This window comes from Zea mays, chromosome 4 (genome assembly GCF_902167145.1).
Source record: "Zea mays cultivar B73 chromosome 4, Zm-B73-REFERENCE-NAM-5.0, whole genome shotgun sequence".
Lineage (NCBI taxonomy): Eukaryota > Viridiplantae > Streptophyta > Magnoliopsida > Poales > Poaceae > Zea > Zea mays.
The window spans coordinates 198,384,493-198,409,486 of record NC_050099.1 but is presented as its reverse complement, the minus strand read 5'-3'; the positions used below and the strand labels follow the sequence as shown (position 1 = coordinate 198,409,486).

The window sequence follows — 24,994 nt, the reverse complement described above, 5'->3', positions numbered from 1 at the left end:
ATTGTCTTTCTTCGGGGACTCCATTTTCCTTCAGTGAGACTACTACATACAATAGACTTGAAAACAGGTATTAGTCTCAAAGACTTAGATTATAGAGTAACCTCCCCCTGAAAGTGTGCATACAAGTTTTGAATACTTGTAGGAGACATGCACTTTGATTTGACATCAATATGGGCAAATTATCTATAATTCGAGCTTTGGCACATATAAGTTAAATGATACCAACTGAAACATAATTGAAGTATTATACCACTTGTAGTATAATGTCATATGGAAATATCAATTGATGTATCATTTTCTTAGGAATATTAAAAAAGCTATGTGTCGTGCTTATCATTTTAAACCATGTAGGTTTGCTCAAGTATACAAATTGAAAGTGAGCAATCCTACCATATGATTTACCTAGTATGCATGCAAATTGTTTTAAACAAAAAATACTAATTGTAGCACCAGGTATGAAAGGTAAAACTAGATACATGAGAATAGATATGCATATCTAAAAACAAGAAATACAATAAATCTAGTTACCTTAGTCATGGGTGGGGAAATTTGTGTCCAAAGTATGCACTAACCCACTTGGCTATAGTCTTGAATCAATGTGATACATCCCATGATATACATCCCAAATTTGCCAAGTCTCCCAATTCCCCAACGTCCTTTGGATTCCTCACTTCCTTCTCGGGATCCAAACCTTCTTGGTGTTTTTCATGGTTGAAATAATTTCTTTTGGCACCCAGATGTGTTTTGCCCCCTTTCCTTTGTTGGCTTGCTTGTTGGCCTTGATTGCTATCATCGTTCCATTCTTTTTATTTTTGATCAAGTATGGTGTAGTAGTCTTTTTGTCTACCTTGATGATGTAGGTGTTAGAGATTTTGCTTGTTGGCTTTTGCTTGAGCTTTTGCTTATCCCAAGTTTTCGCCTTACATTGGAAAGACTTGTGGCCTTCCTTGTGACATAACCTACAAATCACAGTTTTGCCCTCCACAAGCTTGTTCACTCCCGTAGTGGTGTTATCCTGAGGAGGTTGCATTTGTTTGGCTTTGCCTTTCTTATCGTACAAGGCCTTCCCAAGGCGAGCCACCTCTTGCTTTAATTGCTCATTCTCCATTGCAATATCGTCTGAACATGTTTCTATAACAACATTCTTAACAAGAACTTGATTGCAGGGGTTAGAATTATCAATTAAATCAAAGCTGGAAGTAGAAGCATCTTTCTTAATAATTTCAGGTATTTGAACCAAAGATACTTCCGGGGCGCTACCAATGCTTTCTAGCTTTGTAGTTAGCTCACCATTGTGTATGCTAAGAATTTCTATTTTCCCTAGCAAATTTTCAATGGCTTCTTGAGAGCTAGCTAACTTAGCCTTAAGTTTTTTATTCTTTTTAATAAGGCCATCATCGGTAGCAGTGGATGGAGCACTAGATTTTAATTGCTCAATTTTAGTTGATAGCTCACAATTCAAATTTGCAAATGTTTCAAATTTTTCTAGCAAACCTTTTTAATCATTTTGAGAGCTCATCAACTTATTTTTCAAAGTTTTAAGTTGAGCCTTTTGTTTAGTGCATACATCCTAGAAAAATTTAAAGGCTTCCACAAGCTCATTTATGGAGGGCTTTCCCTCACCTTCATCATCACTACTGCTATCATCACTAGAGGATGGAATACTCATTTTACCTCTTGCCATAAGGCATTTGCGTGATGACCGTGATGAGCGTGATGAGGATCGATGACTGTGCGTCCTTGGAGGTTCATTTTCGCTTGAAGAGTCATCCCAAGTTTTGACACTTGTAAGCGCCTTGCCTTTGCTCCTCCATTTTGTGGGTTCGGTCATAGTTGGACAGTTGTCCCTGAAGTGGCCCTTCTCCCTGCATGCGAAGCATCCTCTCTTTCTTTGCTTTTTCCTGTCAATGTTAAAGAGAAAATCCTCGACCTGTAGGGGCACACCCATTAGAGTAATCTTACGGATCATCCCCATCACCTTTCTGACGCGTCGGATGGTTTCTTCGTCCTTGGAGGATGATGTTGATGGTTGATTATCTTCATCATCATCACTTTCTTTTTCTTCCTCTTCTTTGCCTGAGGAACTTGGAGTGGGATCCTTCTTTTTGCCTTTTCTTTCATCACATGCAAAAGCATATGGTCTTGAAGAAGTTGGCTCCTCTTGTCGACCCATTTTTCGCGACATCTCAAACGCCGCAATTTTTCGGATCACAATGGTTGGGGTCATTGTACTCAAGTCCTCCATGTTGTGAAGAATAGTGATGATGCTCCCATATCTTTGTTGTGGTATTAGGGAGATAATCTTCCTCACAATGTTCGCATCACCTAGCTTATTAATGCCAATATAATTGAGATTATTGATGATTAGATTCAAACGAGAGTATATATCTCTAACAAGCTCATTGTCCGTCATAGCAAAAGAATTATACTCATTTAAGACTAGGCAATGTTTTTGCTCATAGACATTGGATGTGCCATCATGGAGCTCATGCAATTTTAGCCAAATCTCATTAGCAATTTTTAATGTAAAACTTGATTGAAAATATCCATGCTAAGAGATTCATACAAGCAATTTTGGCTCTAGCATTTAAATGAATTTATTTTTCCTCATTCGTGGTGGGTTTCTCTGAATTTTTAGGTGGTTTCATCCCATCACGAGTGCCTCTCCAAACACCTAGATCAACGACATCTAGGTAACACACCATTCTAGCACTATAATATGGGAAGTTAGTGTTGTCGAAGTGTGGTGGCCTATGGGTATCCATCCCCTTTCTCTAAAAGGTGTCGGCTCTTTTAGTTGTGAAGCTAAAGCGTTTCAAATGTGCCAAACCAGACTCTGATACCAATTGATGGAAACAGGTGACGCCTAAGAGGGGGTGAATTAGGACTTCTAAAACTTTCTCTAAACTAGGCCACAAATAAATCCCTAGAGCAAAACCTATGCAAACAAACAAACTACAATGAGCAAACTAGGTTTTGTCTAAGTGTTGATATCTCTACCGCACGGTCTAAGTTTCAATCCTAAACAATCTAATTATAAAGACAAGATTGAAACTTAAATGCTTAATATAAATGTGGAAGCTAAAGAATAAAGTAGAGATGCAAACTCTCGTGGATGACGCCGGTATTTTTATTGAGGTATCCGGAACCACGCAAGATCCCGACTAATCCTCGTTGGTGCCCCTACACAAAGGTAAGCCCACGCGAGGACCAAGCACCACGGTCGAGTAACTCCGTAGAGATCCGTGAGCCTTCTCCACGTGCAAGTGGTGCTCCGCTTTCGGCTCCTCTCGGACGCTCCCCGCCGTCTCCACTATCGAGCTTCCGGCCGAAACGCTGTGGGCCTCGTTCCCTCCGGTACACGGTGGCGGCCCTGACACAAACACGGTTGTCACGGTATCGCAAGACTCTCACCCCACTCAGTACAATTACAACGGCTCACACAAGAGCCGAGGGGTTGTGTTTTTTCTAAACTCACTCAACTAACTAGGATTCACCTAGAGCAAGCGCTAAAGTGGTCTAACTAACATAAGCACTTCGTAAAGCACCTACGCTAATCACCGAGTGATTCTATTAAGCATTTGAGTGTATGAGCACATGGAAATGTCTATACTATGCCTTGGTATGTTGCTTGGGCTCCCACACCTCCAAATGGCCGGTTGTGGGGTAGTTATAGCCTCCCCCACACTTCTAGCCGTTGGACAGAAAACAATAGCTTTCTATCGACGACCACACTGGATAGCCCGGTGCGCACCGGACATACACTGTTCACTGTCCGGTGCCTGCCACATCAGCCGACCATTGGGGTCTGTAGTAGTCGACCGTTGGCTCCAACCGTTACCCAGATAGTCCGGTGATCACCGGACAGTTCGGTGCTACAGCCCGAGAGCGCCCATTGTGGGCCTCTCTGCGCAGACTATCTGGATGTCCCACCAGACAGTCCGGTGCACACCGGACAGGTACTGTTCACTGTCCGGTGCGCCACCAGGGCGCTGGCTGACTGCCCACTTCATGGATTTCTTCGCTGATTCTTTGGGCTTTTGTTCTTGAGTCTTGGACTTCTAAGCTCTTTTTATGTCTTCTTTTGAGGTGTTGCATCCTCAGCGCCTTAATCCAATATTCTTCGCATCCTGTGAACTATAAACATAAACACTAAGAAACACATTAGTCAACAGGTTATGTTGATTATCAAACACCAAAACCTATTGAGCCAAACGACCTGGGGTCCATTTTCCTTATAACAAGGAATCAAAGGCTTTAGTTATATCCAGCTTGAGCAACAAATGAGGTTCCTTGGTTCTGTGGAGGGATCTAGCCACCTGCTGCACAAACAAAAAATTATCTGGTATACTCATGCCTCTAATAAAGCCGCTCTGATTATTGGAGACCAAATTTGGCAATAATGGGGCTAGTCTGTTTGCCAAGATTTTTGTAACCAGCTTAGCAAAACTGTGTATCAAGCTGATTGGGCGAAAATCCTTTACAACACTAGCACCCGGCTTCTTTGGCAGCAAAGTAATTGCACTATCCAGCGACAAATAAAAAGAAACGGAGGGAGTAAAAGCTGAATTTAACAACCTGAAATTGAACACATGTCCTCTATGAACCGCAGCCAGGGCTAATAACACATCACCCCCAATTATATTCCAACACATTTGTAAAATCTTCATGTAAAGCCACCAGGATCCGGGGCCTTATCCAGGGGCATATCTTTGACTGTAGCCCAAACCTCTTCCGCAGTGAATGGAGCATCCAGTGGGGAAAGGTCTTGCTGTTGGGAATGGAAGACGAATAATTCAAAAGAGTACCCCCCTCTCTTCAGCAGCCCCGAACAGATTAGTGAAGAAATCGAAAAATGCCTCATGTTTATTTTCTTGGTCAGAAACAACCTGATCTCCCACATGTAGCTTGGAAATGATTTTTTTCTTCCTATATCGGGCATGCTGATGAAAGATTTGTGTTTGCATCCCCATCCTTAAGATTGGAGTACCCTAGATCGAAGTCTTGCAATAGTGCGTTCAAGCGAAGCCAACCCAAGACAGTGCAATTTTAAATTTTTCCTCAACTAATCCTCCTTGGCAGATAAAGCTCTTGAATCTCTTGTAATTTCTAATTTGTGAAGGATTTCCTTTGCAATTGCTAGCTGCAATTTGATGTTCCCTACTTTACGTTGACTCCACTTTTGCAGCCCCGACTAAGGCGCTGGAGCTTAAAGCAAAAGCATTCAGCAACACAGGAAGAATTGATCGACGCTTCCCAATTCTGTTTCACAGCCTCATAGAATCTAGGCAATTGTGGCCAGAAGCTCTCAAAGTGGAATCTTCGCTTCTGTGGTGGACAAAAGTTAAGACTAAGAGTTAGCGGGCAATGGTCAGATATCCCCGATGCTGCATTTTGTAGCCCTGCCTCAGGAAATAAATCCTCCCACTCTGAGCAACAGAACGCCCTGTCCAACCTCACGAGAGTTGGATTGTCCCGCTCATTGGACCATGTGAATTTGCGACCAATGAGAGGGATTTCCTTGAGCTTACAATCATCAATAAAACGCCAGAAGCGCCCCATCATTGCTCTGTTCAGGTTGGAGTTATTCTTGTCTTCTGCCCGATATATCAAATTAAAATCGCCTCCTGCCAGCCAAGGTCCGAGGCACAAAGCTCTCACACCTCTGAGTTCCTGAACAAAGAGAATCTTGTCACTATCATCTTGAGGCCCATACATGCCTGTAAACCACCAATTATGCCCTTCCGCTTCCATGAAATGTACAGAAACCGAAAAACGGTCTACCCGAGAGGATAAAGCTTGTACAATAGATCCTTTCCAAGCAATCAAAATACCTCCCCGAGTACCATCAGCAGGCAGAGATGCCCAATTATTAAACTCAGAAATGAAAATAGAGGAAAGGAGGAACTGGTTTACAGAAGCTAACTTTGTTTCTTGCAAACACACAATATCCGCTTTGGATGAAAGAATGATATCCCGACAGCATTCGAGCGAGCCTTGCTATTAAGCCTCTGAGCGTTCCAAAACAACATAGAAGAAGGGTTCATTTGTCAACAAATAAAAGACGACCATAAGGATGATACCCTCAGAATCTGACAATGAGATTCGCTGATCTGATCTCCTTCCCGTCATCAACTGTCCAGCCAAAGATGACTACCAATGCTACCATGTGGGCATCAGCGGCAGGGTTGACAAATAATTTGATGTAAGCATCCTGAGATTTCTGGCTAATTTTTTCATTTTGAGAAGCAAAACCCAAGCTCCTGATGACCCTCTTTTGTGCTTCAGAAACAATTGGCCTTGGCGACCATGGAGCTGCCCCAGCAACCCTTCTGCTCCGGCGGGGGAGAGCAACATCATGTGCCTTGAACTACCTTTTCTTAACATGAGGGTGAGGGAGCAGCTGAGAAACTGGTATTGTTATTTTTTCCATTAACTGGTGCCTCAAGGGAATAGAAGGGAAGGCATCAGTAGCATCATGTTCCACTGTCTCAGGAGATGCCCTCGGCTGTTGTTGTCACCGGGAATAGACCCTTAAGGGAAGAGGAGGGGGAGAGCTGCCCCCCAACTCCCTCAGGGCTTGTTCGCTTACCCCAATCCAGAAGGGGATTGGAGGGGATTTAATCCCCTCCAATCCCCTTCTGGATTGGAGTAACCGAACATGCCCTCAGGGTGGACAGGCGTCGCGTGAGCCCCAGGGGTGTCTGGTCGAGAGGACCCATGCGTCGTCATCCCCGCAGGCACGTCTGGAATCTTTGGAAGCTCAGGTTGCGATACGTCATGGCCAGACATCGCATAGGGCCACTCTGGCGAAGCCGGTAGAAGGGAGGGTCCACACGCCAAAATCTTCGACATCTTTGTTATCAGCACCGACTGAGCGGAAATCCCAAATAAACTAGCGGACGACAAATATTCGAGAACAGAAGTAGTATCATATATTTCAAACTTTACTCTGTAAACAACCTCTATTTTACACAATCCACAGAATAGAGCATAAGAGTTACAATTTTGGGTTCTCCGAGTTTTCCAGTTTCATATACGGTCACGGGGTCGTCGTGGAGTGAGTCTGTCTCAGTCGGAGACGATCAGATGGGCATGTGCATGGTTAGGGTCTCTTCCTCCCTATTGTCTGGCTCGGACTTGACCCGACCGACTGGGATGGTCGCCGCCGCCGCCGTCGTCGGAGGCCTGGTTGAGCTGATCGAGCTAACGGGTGCCTTGGCGCGTGCATTTGGAGATCTGCAGCCTGTAGGCCGCCACGCGTCGTGGAATTGCTGGAGCTGGAGCTGGGCGACGAAGGATGGCTGGAAGCTTCGTCGCTCTGACTCTGAATTTCTTTGTGCATGCTAGAGTTTGAGTATGGAAGTAGCCATTTGTACGAAATGCGAAGTGTGTATGGACCGACCTACACTACACCCACATATACGTACGTAGGAGTGCGTGTCATTACGAATCTGGTTGAACATATAATAGTTGGGCCACTTTCTGTAGACACTACCAGCGTGTTTGGTTAGCAGTGCGGCATGGTCCAGAGTCATCCGAACCTGTATCTGAGCCTACAAAATCGTTTGGATAGCGTCACGGAGCCAACCCATCCATCATCCACTCGTTCCAAAATACAACCGAACCCTAGGAGCGACCCATTCCTCCAAATAAACCGGACGAGCTCACTCCTGTTCGCATCTCGCACAGGGGCGGCGACGGAACAACTCTAAGGGATCTCACCTCGGCGGCGGCGACGCGGCTCCCAGGGGTGTCTCGCCTCAACGACAGCGACCCTCCACGCCTGATACAGGTTCTCCTCAGGTGAGGTCCTCTGATCCCAGCCCTCCTCCCAACCAGATCTAGTTGTCGCTCGCCTCAGGTGAGGTCCTCTGATCCCGGCGCTCGCATCAGCTGGGTTCTGGCTGTGCCGGCGCCCTCCATCCGCGCCCTCCATCCGCGCCGGCCAGGGGTCCAGGCGCTCGTGCTGCTCCCGCTGGTCCGCGCCGTCGTAGGCCACGATGTTCTTCACCTCCTGCCCGAGGAGCCAGCGCTCGACGCGTGCGCACTCCACCGACCCGTGGGGATTTTTAGTGCGGATTTGTTCCTCACGTTTTTATTATAGAGAAAGCGATATTAATTGCTCGTTCCTTGGCCGCTTTCTCCACCCTCGTCGCGGGGAATTTTTTTCCCTTTCTACTATTCTAGTGCTCTTGCTACCCCACGTTTTTAGAAATGGACCGTTGCCCTTTCATGTAGCCAGTAAAAGCAGCATAGCTTACTCATTTTTATTTGTGCTCCTTCTGCAGTATGTCCATTTTCTCCAACGCAAGTACTCTCTGAACTCATTCAACCTGCTGGGCCACACTGCTCCAGCCCAAGCTGGGTCACTCCTGCTAGTGGGACTATTTGCATATTACTTGTTGACAGGCAAAAGGGTGGATCACTTCGGTTTCTCATCACTTGCTCTGGTAATGACAGTCCATGACGATGTTTCTTTCTCTGATCATGAAGTTTATGTTTCTGCTTGTGTAATGTGTATAGAATTTGTCTTATCTGTTTGCTTAGTAGAGATAAAATCAAAAAATGGTGATCAACTGGAATTTTATCTGGTAGAGAATTTGCAGTGCTGTGATGATTCATGAGATCGCATTGATATGCATTGTCATTGAAGCTTTTAAGACTCTTTCAGATGCAATCAAGCAGTCAGCACCACAACCACGTCCGATAATCCCACCCAACGTATGGACTATGATGAAACAGATTCCTGTCTTTGAAAGAGAACATATAGCACACTACTATGGCTACTTGTGTGAGAATCTAGCCCTTGCTTATGCCTTTCTAGAGATGGGACTAGATGATCAAATGGTATGGGTGTCTAGGTACATCAAGACTCATCTTTCTGATTGATGCATCAAAAAAGCAGATTAGCCTAAAACTTGTATCTGAAACTTTTTAGTTATTTCTATGATGGATGGAGTCTCTGAAACTTGTCTTTGAACATTGATATGTATGCTGGATAACTTCTCAATTTTATTTGTATGCTGGATAATGTTGAATATGTATGTTGGATAAATTCTCAGTTTTTAATGTATGTTGGATAATGCTGGATGAAATTGTATACTGGATAAGTACTCGTGAAGATACAAGTTTCAATTTTCAGTTTTATCTATGTTATAACTTTCAGTTTTTATGTATGTTGGATAAAAATGCAACCTTTTTGGTGTGGTGAGTGAAAGCAGATTAAGCGTCGCTTGATGACTTGCTTCCTCAAAACAAATAAAAAATGGATTGACCTCATTTCTCTAACCAAACATAAAGAAAGAAACATCCAATCCTATGAGGAATGAATCCATTCCGGATCAGCTGGTTCTGGATGGAGCCAATCCCCTAACCAAACACGTCGTACACGTGTGTCCTGGTGCCACAGAAAAAAAGCCAGGCGGATGAGATGAGCTGTGTACATTCATCTGGCCGCAAAGTTAATTATCATAAATCTAACAGCCCTTTTGGATGCTTAGAAATGAAACCTTTTCCAAGAAATAAATTCCAAGAAATAATTATATATAATTCAATCGACTAGAAAGTGATTCAATTCCATTATTTTTGTTTGGTTGTACAAGCAATTGAATTCCTAGAATTAAATTCTAGATGTTGTTTGGATACTTTGCACACGGAATTTGAATTTTAATACAAACAAGGATCTCTTGACTTTGCATCTGCTTAAAAATGAGCATAAACAATTTACAACTATCAGAAACTATTAAGTTCACAAATAACAGTTCCACAAAGGCAAGTCACACATAACAGTTTCACAAAGTCATCAAGTTCGCACATAAAAGTTCTACAAAGACATCAAATCTTCACATAGCAGTTTCATAAAGCCATCAAGTTCGCACACAAAAGTTTCACATAGCCATCAAGTTCGCACACAAAAGTTTCACAAAGACAAGTTCACACAATCAGTTCAACACAGAGATCTACACTTCCTTAGCTGCATCATAAGCCACCTCTTCCTCCTTTCCATTGGGAGTGCCATCATCGACTCAAACTTGCGTGCATTAGAGGTGAGGATGTCATAAAGCTCAAGTTCTGTGTCTTCATCAAGTCCCTCAACCTCTTGTAATGCGGCGAGAACTTCGGCGGAAGAGGGTAGCTTTGGACCGTCATCTTTCAATGCAGATGTAAGCATGTCAAACTTATCACACCACATAGAGTTAAATGAATCATCTGATCTTTGTCTTTTTAAACTACTTGAGGAAGATACAGAATATGGAGCATCCTTGCCTCCGGTATCATTCTCTTTTGCCATTTCCTTTGAACTTCCAGCTGCTGTTTTAGCACCCTCTCTATTTGCTTGGTCTTTATTGTACACTAGGCTGAGTAGATCCCAAAACTTCACAACCTTATGTCTATATCCTTTTGCTTCCTTATTCCTTAGCAAAAAAATGTTACAAAGATACATCAACAAATAAACTTGGAATTGAAACATAAACTAAACTACAAAAAATGGAATAAACTGAATTGCAAAAAACTGAACTACAAAAATTGAACTGCAAAAACTAAAGATTTTGTAGTGCAAAATTTAAACTACAAAAATTGAACTGAAAAAATTCAACTACAAAAATTTTCTTACCTCAACGTACTCATCCCATACAGTGTCACTATCAACTTTGAGCTTGTTCTTCTCCCAATCCCATCCAAAACCACTAGTGGACAACAAACCATTAATGATATTGTAGTGCTTATCAAAGGTCTTGCTGCGAGAGCTAATATTTTCCTTTGTAATGGTGGCATTGCACTTCTCACAAACATTCTTCACAGCAGCTGTGTATACATGAGACTTCCACCCATTCTGACATCTATCACCTTTATTGTAATAGTCCACAAATGTATCAAGGAGTACCTTATCCATCTCATCATTCCAAGGAACATAGCCCCTTGTTTTCTTGTCCTACAATCAAAGAACCACACATATAAAAAAACACAAACACAAAAATTCAGAAAAGACGAAGACATAGAAAACAGAAGCATACAACTATGAGCTTTGACCACGCCTCGCTTGGTAATCAACAAACATTTCACTAGCTTTGGTGTCTCTAAAATTACCCCACTCATTAGTTGATTGAACATGCGTAATCAGACTCATTTCTCCTTGATTTTCAGTAGGAGCAGCAGAGATGAGACTATCAACTTCATGTATTAGAATATCGTCCATATCTCTTTGTCTATCCCTTAAAAAATTATGCAATATGTAACAAGCATGGATGATCCTAATCTGCATAGAATAATATGGCTAAGTCAATACACAATTTTAAAACTAACGATTGAATTTTAATTGAATACCTACTATGTTATACCTGGTTTTCTAAATCAAAATATGAGCTAGTCCTCAAGATTGCCTATCTCATCTTCAATAGCCCAAAAGTTCTCTCTATCACATTCCTAGTTGTTGCATGGCGTAGGTTGAATAACTCTCTCGCAGTAGATGGATTGTTGCCTTCAATAGCCCATTCATTCAAGTGGTACCGTGTAGATCGGTACGGGGCAAGAAATCCCAGACCATTTGTATATCCAGTATCCACTAGATAGTATTTACCACTAGGAACAACAAATGAGTCCTCCCGTGACATGGCATCACGTAGTATGCATGAATCCGAAGCCGACCCTTCCCATCCAGCCAAGACATACAAAAACTTCATTTGTCAATCACAAACCCCTAATACATTAGTGGTGATTCGTTGCTTCCTATTTCTATACCTACCTTGGTCAGTCAATGGAACATTCACATCGATATGTGTGCCATCTAGTGCACCTAGACAATCCTCAAACCATTTCCACTTTGGATCCTCAGGTAGAGTGGTTTCTGGATTAGGAAGCTTGATGAACTCATGACTTAAAAATAGAATCCCTCTAAGCACTTTGTTGAAGTGTTGACTGATTGGTTCAAGGGACCACCCATAAGTGCTACGGATCAACCTCATTTTGGTGTTATGACCTACTATAAGCAGAAAAATTGCAAGCTTTTCTTCTACCGACACATTTAGGGTATCCTGTAGGCCACTATTTTCTCGTAAGATGGCACTCAAGTCACTAAAAGATCTCTTAGTTAGGCGCAAACTGTCATAGCAATAGACATTTGAACCCTGGTACATATTACGTAGCATTTGTTTTCTGGACTCGACATTTCTCTCTTGAACTTCGTTAGCATCTACGATATGTCTAGGTATCCTCCGTTGATACCGGTTTGCAATAATAGCCATAATAGACACAGCTAATACAACAACTCTCTTTCGCTTCTTTCTCTTCCTTTTAATTTCCTCCTCATTAGTATATTGAGTTGATATCTAGAACAAGTAATTTATATGCAATTAGACATGCTAGCTGAAAGCAAAATGCTCTACTCAAGAATAAAAACACTACTAGTAGGAGCACAAGGTGGAATAGGAGAAGTACCGATGTAGCCATGGAGATTGAAGGATTTGTTCGAGGTAGCTACATGAAACTTGAGGCGACAAATCCCAAAACAATGAGCTGTTTTAACACTCCTGCAAATGATTTGTTGGAGGTAGTTAGACGAGACTGCAAAAAAACTTTGTTGGAAACATTATATACTTAACACACAAAAGAAGAAGAAAAAGAAAATATTAGAACATCAGACAAGTAAAAAAATCCAACAAGTCCTGAAGACAAAGAAAGCTTATATGCGGGGGAAAAACTGAAACTCAACAGGTTGAATATGATAAACTGTACATCAATCAGATGCCTACACAATGAATCGCCACAAGTCAGATAGTTACATCTGGGTCTTGAAGGATTAGGGGAAAATCTGATGAAAATACAAAACTGACCTATGTCATGCAGAGAAACAACACTAGACCATCCTGATGCATTGACAATTATTCAAATTGCACATGAATTGCAGAGAAACAACAGTAGACCAACACTTACATGGTTAGACTTAGACTTGGGATGGACATAATGATCCTCCATTTCCCGTAAAAGGCACATGCATTACAAAATGGTGTCACTGAGCTCCAAACAACATTTTGCTTCTGAGAAATCAGATGAACTGACACCTAAATGAACATGAACCTTTGTGGTAAGTAGTCAGCGTTGAATTAGCTGAGTTGACAATAACAAGCTAAAGGACAAGCATATGCGTATTGGATTGCGACCCTACTTTATTAGTTACAGCTTTACATCTATTGCAGTGCTAAGTGGTATCTGCTTTCAGTGGATTATCTCATTAACATCATCGGCCAGTTTTTTCCATCTCAGATGTTTGGACAGTGGAAAATACTCTAGAAAATCTTTGTTTTATACCAAGAGTGGATCAACATTGTATATCACTAATTTTGTGTGTCAGGTCCGAGTAGTCCTCATAGGAAAGATGCTTCAAGAAGTTTATTACGCACTCAGAAACCTGACTCGACACTCCCCTGAAGTTCTCACATGCATATTCATACCCTCAAGATGACTCTTATCACACATCTATAATTGAATTAAGAAATCAACACAATCTACACAAACTTATATTCAAGTCATCTAATCCTAGATATAATAGAAAAGGATTGCAGATTCCCATCCACCCCAACTGCCAAAAACATCAACGCGCCACCCCAGGCAACCCACGAAATAGTGGTCAGCTCACAGAACTTGCGCTGGATTCTAGGAACAACACATCGTGCAATGCGAGCTAGGCTGAAGCCTAAAGCCAAAGCTTATCGAAGCAAGCATGGCCAAGAAAACCAAATCAAACCGCAGTGCAAGGCTAAGGCATGGCAAATTTCCAAGCGGAAAATCAAGAAAACCAGAGGGGGAAGCCTTGTGAGTGACAAGATTGAAGAAAAAGATGAACCGAATCAAACTGCAGTGCAAGGCTATAGGCTAAGCCGCTAAGGCATGGTAAATTGGCAACCCAGCAGAGCGAGCACGATGCCACTCTGGCAGCGGAGAGCAGAGGAGCCATCCAATCTGAAGCGACAGTGAACTCAAGAACAGAACTGACTAATCGAGGACTCATTATTAGAGGGATTAGGAGGAGTGTACCTGTATCTCCTTCCTCTCCCCTTCAAGTTTCTCTCTCTACCTTCTTCGGTCCCTATGTAGAGCGATGCCGCGAGCAGGGAGCGGGGCGGCTAACCCTAGCCACTTTCTGACGCTTTCCGATGGGTGATGGTCTGAAATGAGTCAAGGCCAAATTTCCAGGGACGGGAAATGGGCTGAAATGGCCAATTCAATTCTAAGGGGATCCAAACAGGCCGAGACATGGAATTTGATTCAATTTGGACCAATTCTAGGGAACCAAACGGGCTGTAATATTTATTGTATAAATGTCCCTGAGGCAAAGATGGAAATCCTTGCCAACACCTTCCAATGCAAGATAAGATCCTATCCATTCCCTTATTTGGGTCTGCCTATGGGGTTAACCAAGCCGAAGCTAGAGTCTCTCTTGCCCCTTGTTCAGAAGATTGAAAGGAGATTATCATCAACTTCCCAATTCTTGTTGTTGGCAGGAAGATTACAAATGGTTAATACATTATTCTCATCATTATATGCGCACTCTGAAGATTCCCAGCTCAGTCATAAAGCAGGTTGATAAGTATGCTTATGGAGAGGAGCAGACATAAATGCAAAAAACCACTACAAGCAGCATGGAAACTAACATGCAAACCAAAGAATCAAGGGGGACTAGGTGTCCTCAACCTCGCTGCCCAAAATGAAGCTCTGCTTATGAAAAACTTGCATAAGTTTTCAACAGAATCAATATACCATGGGTAAACATTGTCTGGAAGAGTCATTAATGGGATGGAGCGATACCTTTTTCGATGAAGGTGGGATCCTTCTGGTGGAGACATGTACTAAAGACAATGAACACTTATAAGGGATTCTCAAGAGTGATAATTGAAGATGGCAGAACTACACAATTATGGTTAGATCAGTGGGACAACAGAGTACCTGAAGTTGCCTTCCCTGAACTTTTTTCTTTTGTCATGAACAAGGACATTACAATGAGACAAGCAAATGATATGGAGTATCCCTAGAACTAGAATATGTTCCACACTCCAATGTCAGAAACAACATATGAGCAATATCAAATCCTGATTGAGTCCTTACAAAGACAATAAATATCTGGTCATCATGACAAATGGGTGTACTCTTGGGGGATAGATCAATACTCGGCGTAAAAATTTTATAAACAAATGGATGGGGATGAGGCAGTTCACCCTGCTTATGCTTGGCTATGGAAAACAAAATGTCAACCAAAAACATAAAGTATTACTCTGGTTGTTCATGAAAAACAGATTAAACACAAAATCTATGCTCAAAAGAAGGAACATGAAACTCGATCCATACACGTGCGAAAATTGCATACTCCAAAAAGAAGAAACTCTCTCACACCTCTTCCCAAAGTGCAGTTACGCAAAAAGAAGTTGGCATCTGATAGGGGTTATAGGTTATACCACCACGTACCTCCAATCAATGTCTAGCTGTACAACATGTGCGTGCACAGCTAACGAAAACTTGGAGGATGAAGACTATCATTATCATGATTTGGTGCGTATGAAAATGCAGAAATGGATGGATCTTCGAAAACATACCGCTCATGACAACAATGTGCAAAAAAATGTTTGTAAAGGAAACGATTCTTCTTTGTCATAGACTAAAGCCCCAAATAGCAACCAAAATTAGGTCATGGCTACTGCACACTACCGGAATTCGGCTCTTTGCCGAGTGCCGGCGGCTTTGCCGAGTGCTTTTTATCGGGCACTCGGCAAAGCCGACTTTGCCGAGCGCCGCACTCGGCAAAGTCCTACGCTCGGTAAAGATCTTATTTACTGAGTGCGGGACACTCGGCACAGCCCAGCACTCGGCAAAGACTGCTTTGCCGAGAGTCAAACACTCGGCAAAGACGGCTCTCGGCAAAGGGCCGTTAGCGGTCGTGTACAGCTGACGGCCGTCAGTCTTTGCCGAGTGCCACATATTGGGCACTCGGCAAGGACGCTTTGCCGAGTGTCTTCTCTAGACACTCGGCAAAGTATATTTTTATTTTTTTATTTTGTCTTCCAAACTTTTTGTGGTATGTTCCTACACTATGTAGACCTATATTTATCATTTGTGGACAATTATAACAGAGTTTTCAATCGTTAGTAGATTTAGTTCATTTATTTGAATTTCTTTGGAAAATTCAGATTTGAACTGCAGGTCACTCGAAACTTGGAAAACCGTGTATGCAAAAATGATATTCATGTTACTTAGCATAAGTTACGTCCGATTCCAGGAGCGGACCGGAAACTTCGAGCAACATGCTCACTAAACATGGCCGTCAACTTGCCATCCACATGTTTAAAAAATGTATAAAACACAAACAAAGTCAGAAAATCATGAAACTTGTCCACGTGTCATGATATCATATGTACAGGCTGTGATAAAAAATTGAAAAAAATTCGAGAAAACTATGACGTGCTATGTTTACAAACCTAAGAGATCCACATTGAAACTCTATGATTTCATGTGTAGTTCTCTTAGGTTTCTACACATAGTGTCTCACAACTTTGTCCAAACATTCTCAATTTTTTATCACAACCTGTACATATGATATCATGACACGTGGACAAGTTTCATGATTTCTGACTTTTTTTGTGTTTTATACAATTTTTAAACATGTGGATGACAAGTTCACGGCCATGTTTAGTGAGCATGTTGCTCGAAGTTTCCGGTCCGCTCCTGGAATCGGTCGTAACTTGTGCTAAATAGGACGGGTATCATTTTTGCATGCACGGTTTCCCAAGTTTCGAGTGACCTGCAGTTCAAATATGAATTTTCCGAAGAAATTCAAATAAACGAACTAAATCTAATAGTTATAAAAAACGCTTTTATAATTGTACCAAAATGGTACTTGTAGGTCTACATAGTGTAGGAACACACCACAAAAAGTTTGGTTGCCAAAAATAAAAAAAAATAAAATATACTTTGCCGAGTGCTGTCCAGTTAGCACTCGGCAAAGGCGGCTTTGCCGAGTGCTGTCCAGTTAGCACTCGGCAAAGGCGGCTTTGCCGAGTGCTTGTCCGTTGGCACTCGGCAAAGTCTGTAGAACACATCTTTGCCGAGTGCTCTACAGCTAGCACTCGGCAAAGGTGTCTTTGCCGAGTGCCCGAGTTCCGGCACTCGGCAAAGTTTATTTTTAAATTTTAAAAAAATCTTTGCCGAGTGCCGGATCGCGGGCACTCGGCAAAGAACGTTTTAATAGCTGTTACGGCGCCCTCACTCACTATCTCTCTCTCACTCTCACTCACTCGCTCGCTCGCTCGCCGTCGTCGCACCGCCACCCGCTCGCGCCCGTGGCGACCACCGCCGCGCCCCGCCACCGTCGTCGCGCCACCAGCCTCCCGCACCCGCGGCGAGCACCGCCGTCGCGCCGCCGGCCGCGCCCACCGCCGTCGCGCCACCGCCATCGCCGACCCAACACCGTCCCGTCTTCTACCCCGGTCCCTCTCCGACGAATTTAGTGAGTATAATAAGTTTAATTAGTTTAGTATGTATTTATTGAGTTTATAGTATATGTGTTTAGTGGATTTAGTGATTTTCGTGAGTTTAATTAGTTTAGTATGTATTTATTGAGTTTATTTAGTGGATTTAGTGTGTTTAGTGAGTTTATACTATATGTTTTTAGTGAATATAGTGACTTTAGTGAGTTTAATTAGTTTAGTATGTGTGTTTAGAGAGTTTATACTATTTGTGTTAATTTGGCATAATGTGATGGTGGATATGGATGCCGTTGAAATATGTGTGATGGTGGATATGGATGCCACTTAGATGTGACTTGCATTCATCGTGTCGTTTGTATATGTGTGTGTCAGCCATCGTGCTGTTAGATCTATTTGCAGGTTTTGGAAACCTCCCCGTACAGGGGAAGTGCTGCCGATTTTTTTGACATGCTTGTTTATTTTTACAGAGAAGATACTTGTCTTCCTAGCCACTGCGGGTCTGCCTGCACCGCGTCGCGTCGCCACTGCACCAACCCGCCACAGCCCCGCTAGCCTAATTCCACCGTCACCCTAGGTATAACCTCAATTTCCGCATCATGGTCGTAGATCACGTAACCCAGTTAGGCGCCTCCCGTTCGAAAGAGATACAGTGTAGATATGCAGATCTTTGCATATCTACAAATGTATCAGTTTCGAATTGTCCACGTTTTTTGGACATCCCGCGGTTGCGTAGATGGTGTTAGTTTCCATGCTCTACTCCGGTCCGAGACAGAGTTTCGGCGTCACCTCCCTGTTGTTCTCCGGACAGTACACTCTCCCTGCCAGGACGTGTATCCAGAGAACAGCGGGGAGGTGCTGCCGAAATTCTATCTCGGATCGGAGTAGAGCATGGAAACTAACTCCATCTACGCAACCACGTGTGGGATTAGGACCTATCCTCACCTATTAGAAGGTAGGAACGTAGTGTACATGCATTACATGTCTATATTAAACTATACTCGGTTATATATGTTAGAGGATGGAGGACCGTGAGTGGATGTACACGGGCCGCGTTCGACGTAATGATGTCACCCCTGAATGGATTAGGAAGACCGATGCTTTCGTGGAACGCATTTGGCGAAGCTGCTAAAGGAGCTAGTCTAGTCCCTTGTTCGTGCAGCAAATGTGCCAACAGGAAAAGGTGCGAGGCTGGATACGAGGCCAGGGTGGATGTGGTGGCTACCACGAGCTGTAAGAAGCTCGTCGTGGACATGCACTACGAGGCACGCATCCAGGCCATCGTCACTTACCACGGCTCCGTCCTTGGGGAGAAGGTGAGCAAGAAGGACGCATGAACCATGTCGTTGACTCCGGACCAGTACTTGCAGGTAAATACAAAACTTTATTATTGGTACTAAATATGCTTAATTTTATCTTCTGATATGCCGTGTACTTGTATTTTTTTAGATGATTCCTCATTGGTGCGCCGCGCATCCTGAGTGCTGGGAGCAGATGGTGCAGAGGTGGTGCTCGGCTGAGTGGGATGAGGCACACAACGCTAGCCAGGAACGACGTTTGATGATGCAAGGTCCCTCCCACCATCAAGGTAGCCGCAACCTGGGCAAATACGCGGAAGCATGGGTACGCGCTCTTTTTTATTTAGGTATATAACTTTCGATTAGACATGGTTTCTAACCATCTCGTTGGTTTTCTCGCAGTCGGCGGCACATGGTGGCGCGCCTTGCTCCACGTTCTCGACATATGCTATGGCCCACAAGGGGAAGGCGACGTCCGACGTCACCTACAACCCGGATGACGGGCCCGAGGCGCACACCAACCCCGCCGTCCACAGCCGCCTCAGTGAGTACACCACCATGGCCAAGGAGGTCCATGGGCCAGATTACGATCCGAGGACCGAGGACATCGACGGAGATGTCCTCATGAGGGTCGGAGGAGGCAAGAGGCATGGGCGGTACTGGATTGCCGACGGGGCAATCGACTCATCCTCCACTCCCACTCTCTCTCAGGTGCGAGCAAGGAGCACGAGCGCGAGCCCAGCCATACGACCTCGGCAGGACAGCTCACAGCATCGTATCTAGCAACTCCAGGTTATTCCTTATCTATTTATCGTTCATTGATTATTATATATCTTCTTTTTGCATTATCGTAACATTAGGGCAAAATATTACAGACTCAGCTAGATGATGAGAGGAGGCAACGTGAGGAGCTGGAGAAGAGGATGGCGGAGATGTTCGCGTACATGCAGAGCCTTGGCGCCGCACAGGGTCATGCTCCACCACCTCCGTTGTTCCCTACAGCTGACCCTACTGAGTTCACTACTCCTATGAGTATCAAAATTTTAGTACTGCATGATATATATTCATATGTTCTCACACATGCAATCTCTTCTCTGTGCAGGGTAAATCGGCGGCGTCGAACAACCCTCACGCTTCGTCCAGCCCTTCGCCGAACCAGTCCAGATGCCCACCTCGTTGATGATCTGTTTTGTGATGATCCAGACTTATATTTGTGAGTGTTGGTGATGTTAGTTATACTTGGTCTTGTGAGATACTTAGTGAGACTTATGTGCTATGAAACCTGATTTATGTGGTGATATTTGTGATATATATGGTGTTGATGATAAATGTGTTGATTCTGTGATGCGATTGATATATAATGTGATGTGAATGATATATATCTTTTATTTGTTTGGATGGAACAGCAAAAACAAATAAAAAGGAACTTCCTGGTCACTTTGCCGAGTGTAACACTCGGCAAAGGGTAGCTTTGCCGAGTGCTATGACCACGACACTCGACAAAGAAGGAAACCTGGGAACCGGTAAAGTCATCTTTGCCGAGTGCTGACCATGGCACTCGGCAAAGAAGAAAACCTGGGAACCGGTAAAGCCATCTTTGCCGAGTGTTGTGGTCAAGGCACTCGGCAAAGGGACTGGCAAAGGGGCCCACTGGAGGACTCTTTGCCGAGTGTCAGTCCACTAGACACTCGGCAAAGAAGTCTCCTTTGCCGAGTGCCTACGAGAGCTCTCGGCACAGGGACTGGCGGTGGGGCCCACTGGACCCGTCTTTGCCGAGGGCCGTGAGAGCAGACACTCGGCAAAATTGGCCTCTTTGCCGAGTGCCAAAGAAGACACTCGGCAAAGGATCCGTCACCGTCACTTGGCGCCGTGACGGTGACTTTTCTTTGCCGAGTGCCCGACAAAAAGTACTCGACAAAGAGGCCGTTGCCGATGTACAGTTCGCCGAGCGTTCTTTGCCGCCTTTGCCGAGTGTAAAATAGCTTTTGCCGAGTGTCTGAGACACTCGGCAAAGGAGCTATATCCGGTAGTGGCAGGTATCCTTGTAATCTGAATCCTCAGACTACTTGTACACACCTTTATTTAATACAAAGAATACTGTAGGAACTCTCTATAATAATTGCCTCCAAAAAAAAGAGATGAGCTGTGTACTGACTTGGGGCGGACGAGACGAGAAGAGAGAGGTTAGAACTAGTATGCATAGTTTTGGACACAAACATATGTGCGTACCCTGATGAATTCCTGCTCGTTCATCATTCTGATCAGGATGGGGGACCAATGTGGTCAGCTCCCCGGCTTCAACTGCAGCCACTACTGCAAACAGTTAGCTAATAGAGTTCAAAAGTAAAAAAAAGGCAGAAACTCGGTGTCCTTTTCCTGTCTAGGTGCTGCAGCATACTCCAGTCCGAAGGGGAACGCCATAGATCGAGAGCCGTGCACATCATGGGTTTTGTGTTGAAACGGTCTGTGCCGCGCGAAATTTCTCGCCAAGCCTGTTCTCTGTCCGTTCTTCCACGACAGTGTTTGGGCAGTCAAAAAGCATACACGTACGTAGTCAAAGAACTGCCGTTTTGCGCAGCATGTTCTCGTCTCGTGTGGATATATATAAGAGCTCGTTCATTTAGGGCCCCACTTTGGCATGATTTTTTTTTGGACTCGATCAGGCTCATCGTGAAGCTCTATCAAACGGTAAAAAAACAGCTTCTCGTCGAGAGCCCTCGAGAAGCTATAGCCGTTTTCGTGTTGGAAGCGAGAGCACATAAAAAATGTTGGCATCTAATGGCTCCTCCATTTCTCTAATATATCATTCGAAATAAATACAAGAGAAACTGTTTTACCAAACAAATTACAAAATGGCTTCGGCTCCTCCAGAGAAGCCAAAGAGCTAGAGGACCCAGAGTCGAAACTGTTTTCAAAGAAATCGGAACCCTGCCAAAGGGGGCCTTAAAGAAGTGGATTGAATGGGAATAAAGTAGATGACATTTCTTACTAGTAAAAAATAATAAAAAGAGATTTAATCATCCTGTTAGAGTACTCGTTAGGGTTTTGGTTGTCTCCTATGTATTTAACCTCTGCCCTCCTACTGTAATGGGTCTGGTCCAACAGTCGAGTCTATTAATACAACACCCAACCCCACTCAAGGGTTAGTGTTTCCCACACAATATAGAGCTATGTCACAATGTTTTTGTCCAGCCGCCGCTACCCCTCTCCCCTGCAACCGCCGCCTCTTCCCACCTCTCCTCCAGTTGTCGTTGCCATCTCCCCTGCAGCCGTCACCGGCTGCCCTCCCCTCCCTCCCCTCAGCCGCTGGCCGCCCTCCCACCTTCCCCTGCACCGGCCGCCTGCGCCAGCCTCTTGCTCCCCCGCCTGCGGCCGCTCCCTGTGCCGTCGATCACCGTCGTCCCTTGCTTCACCGGCCGTCCAGCTGCGGGGGGCGGGGGTGCCATGGCGGCCCCGCCCTCTTCCCCCTTCCCGTCGGATCCGGCTCGGAGCACGGCCCACCCGGCTGCCGCCGCGGCTGTTGCTGCCCAGCAGACGCACGCAACGCTGGACACAGCCGCCGCCATGTGGCCTCGCCGGCGCGCAACGCTGCGGCCACATCCGCCCTCACCGTCGCCCTCGCAACTGCCGGACTCGCCCCCCACAGTGACCTCGCTGTTGGAGGGGGCCCCTACATCGCTGGTCTCGGACCCCTCCCCGATGCGACCCTCGCTGCCCAACCGCACCGCGGCTCTCCTCCGGGCCCCGCCAGCGCAACAAGTACATGGGCTGACGTCACTGCTTCCCCGCCGACCTCATCGACGCTGGACACGGCCATCGCCACCATCCAGGCGGTCGTGGAGGCTTCCCGCGCCCGCAAGCGCGCCATGACCCTCGCCCTGCAGCAAGAGCATGTCATGAGCGCCGCTCTGACCACCCAGATGGCAACCGCGCAGCGTCTCCTCGGGCATCCTCCGGTCGCCCGGAGGAACCACCGCCCACTCTCGAGCCCCCTCGCCCCTGGATTCGACGCCGACCACACTGTCGCCCTCCACACATAGGTTGTCGGTCTCCACAATGTCCGGTCCCTCGTGTCCATCGTGCTGGACCCAGCGTCCTCCCACTACCCTCGCTGGAGGTGGCAGGTCGTCATCACCCTGCGCCTCTATGCTCTCTCTGATCACGTCCTCGATGTCATCGTCGCCCTCCTATCCCAGTCCTGGTCCCTAATGGACACCATGGTGCTCTCCTGGCTCCACAACACCATCACCGTCGAGCTCCAGGACATCATCCGCAACCAGGCAGACACAGGCCGCCAGGCGTGGCTTGCTCTCAAGGAACAGTTCCTCTGGAACCGGGACGCTCGGGCCCTTCACCTCGATGCCCAGTTCCACTAGTTCTCCCACGGGGACCTCTCAGTGAGGGAGTACTGCCGCCAGATGAAGGGTCTGGCAGACTCCCTCCGTGATCTTGGCGAGCCGGTGGTGGAACGTACCTTGGTGCTGAACCTCCTGCGTGGCCTCAGCCCCCGCTACGGCCATCTGAAGGCTCTCATCAAGCGGACCGTGTCTTTTCCCACCTTCCATGCAGTGCGGAATGAGCTTCTCCTCGAGGAGCTTACCATGACGACCGAGGCTCCCACGTTGGCCCCGACACTCTACAGCGCCACTCCTGGTGCTTAGGCGTCTTCCGGGGGCCAGGCCCCCGCACTCCGTCGACCGGGGCCCTCGCTCGACCCCCTGCCACGGCCCATGTGGGCCCTCGTCCGGCTTCCACCACCGACGGTGGCCGTCACCCTCACAAGGGCGGACATGGGGGTGGCAGCTCCACCCGTGGAGGTTCCACCGACTGGGGTGGCAGCAAGGGTTGGCCGTCATTCTACAACCCCTGGACCGCCACCATCTCCATGTGGCCGGGTCAGGCCCCCAGTGCCTCCCGTCCTCTAACGACTGTGCCGGCTCTCCTAACTGTGCCCCCTACAGCACACCTTCGTCGCGTGCCTACGGCCTGCCTCCGTACGGCGTGCCCCCGACGACCCCAACATTGCCCCAGCTCCCGCCTACGGGGACCCCTACCATGACACCCTGGTCCCCATTCGCTAGAGGCTGGGACCCAGCCTCTCTCGCCGCCGAATACAACACCATGGTGTTGGCTCCACCATCTTCTAACTGGGTCATCGACTCTAGTGCATCCTACCACACCACCCCCACAGCAGGCATGCTATCTCGCTCACATCCACCCCCTTCCACACACCATACCTCGATCGTTGTTGGAAACGGTTCCACTCTTCCAGTTACCTCAGTATGTGCATCGGTGCTCCCTGGACCGTTCTATCTCAACGACATTCTCGTAGCCCCACACATCACCACAATCTCCTTTCCGTTCGTCGGTTACCGCTGACAATTCTTGTTCCATTGAGTTTGACCCCTCTGTTTTTTCTGTGAAGGATCTGACCACCAGGACCCCACTCGCTCGATGTGACAGCGTCGTGGCCCCTCTACATGCTCCGACCCACTTCCACCAGCACGTCTCCACCTCCCGTCCTGGTCTCCACCACCACCTCCACCACTTGGCATCATCGTCACAGCCACCTAGGACCTGACGTCATGACCAAGTTTTCTAGTAGTTTAGATTCTTCTTGTAGCCGGGGACATTTTGAGGGCCTCTGTCATGCTTGTTAGCTTGGACGACATACTCGTCTCCCTTTTACTACCTCTTCTTCTCGGACTGAGCAGGATTTTGACCGGGTTCATTGTGATATATGGACCTCCCCTGTACTCAGTCTCTCTGGATATAAATACTATTTGGTTATTTTGCATGATTTTTCCTATTTTCTATGGACTTTTCCTCTTCGGTTGAAGTCTGACACTTTTACCACCCTCACTCACTTCTTCGCCTGGGTCTCCACCCAGTTCTGTCACCTGGTCCGTGCACTACAGTGTGACAACGACCGCGAGTTCAACAACCACGCCTCCCGGTCATTCTTCCTCACCAGTGGCGTTTAGTTGTGTATCTCGTGCCCGTACACCTCTGTCTAGAACGGTCGGGTCGAGCGCATGATTTGCACCACCACCAAAATGATCTGTTGCCTTCTCTTCCAAGTGTCTCTCCCTGCCAGCTACTGTACAGAGATCCTGCACACCGCCACCCACCTCCTCAATCACCTCCCAATGAAGGCGGCGAGCCACCCCACCCCCTACTTCGCCTTGTATGGCATGACCCCCTCCTACGACCACCTTCGCGTGT

At 45.9% G+C, this 24,994-nt stretch overlaps 1 protein-coding gene across 1 annotated transcript; it reads right to left on the bottom strand.

The window, feature by feature from the left end:
• Positions 1-9,949: 9,949 nt before the first annotated feature.
• On the bottom strand, positions 9,950-12,529 carry LOC103655822 (uncharacterized). The gene is made up of 3 exons (XM_008682513.3): positions 12,439-12,529; positions 10,620-10,936; positions 9,950-10,421 (listed from the first exon to the last, which is right to left on the bottom strand). The coding sequence occupies exons 1-3, from the start codon at positions 12,448-12,450 to the stop codon at positions 9,950-9,952; spliced, it is 801 nt and encodes a 266-aa protein (XP_008680735.2). The 5' UTR covers positions 12,451-12,529.
• Positions 12,530-24,994: the final 12,465 nt, after the last annotated feature.

Excerpts from the sequence above, each read along its gene's own strand:
- LOC103655822 (XM_008682513.3), bottom strand. Across the intron at positions 10,422-10,619 it reads GTATGGGATGAGTACGTTGA|AAGGAATAAGGAAGCAAAAG; the intron begins GGTAAGAAAATT and ends CATTTTTTTGCT.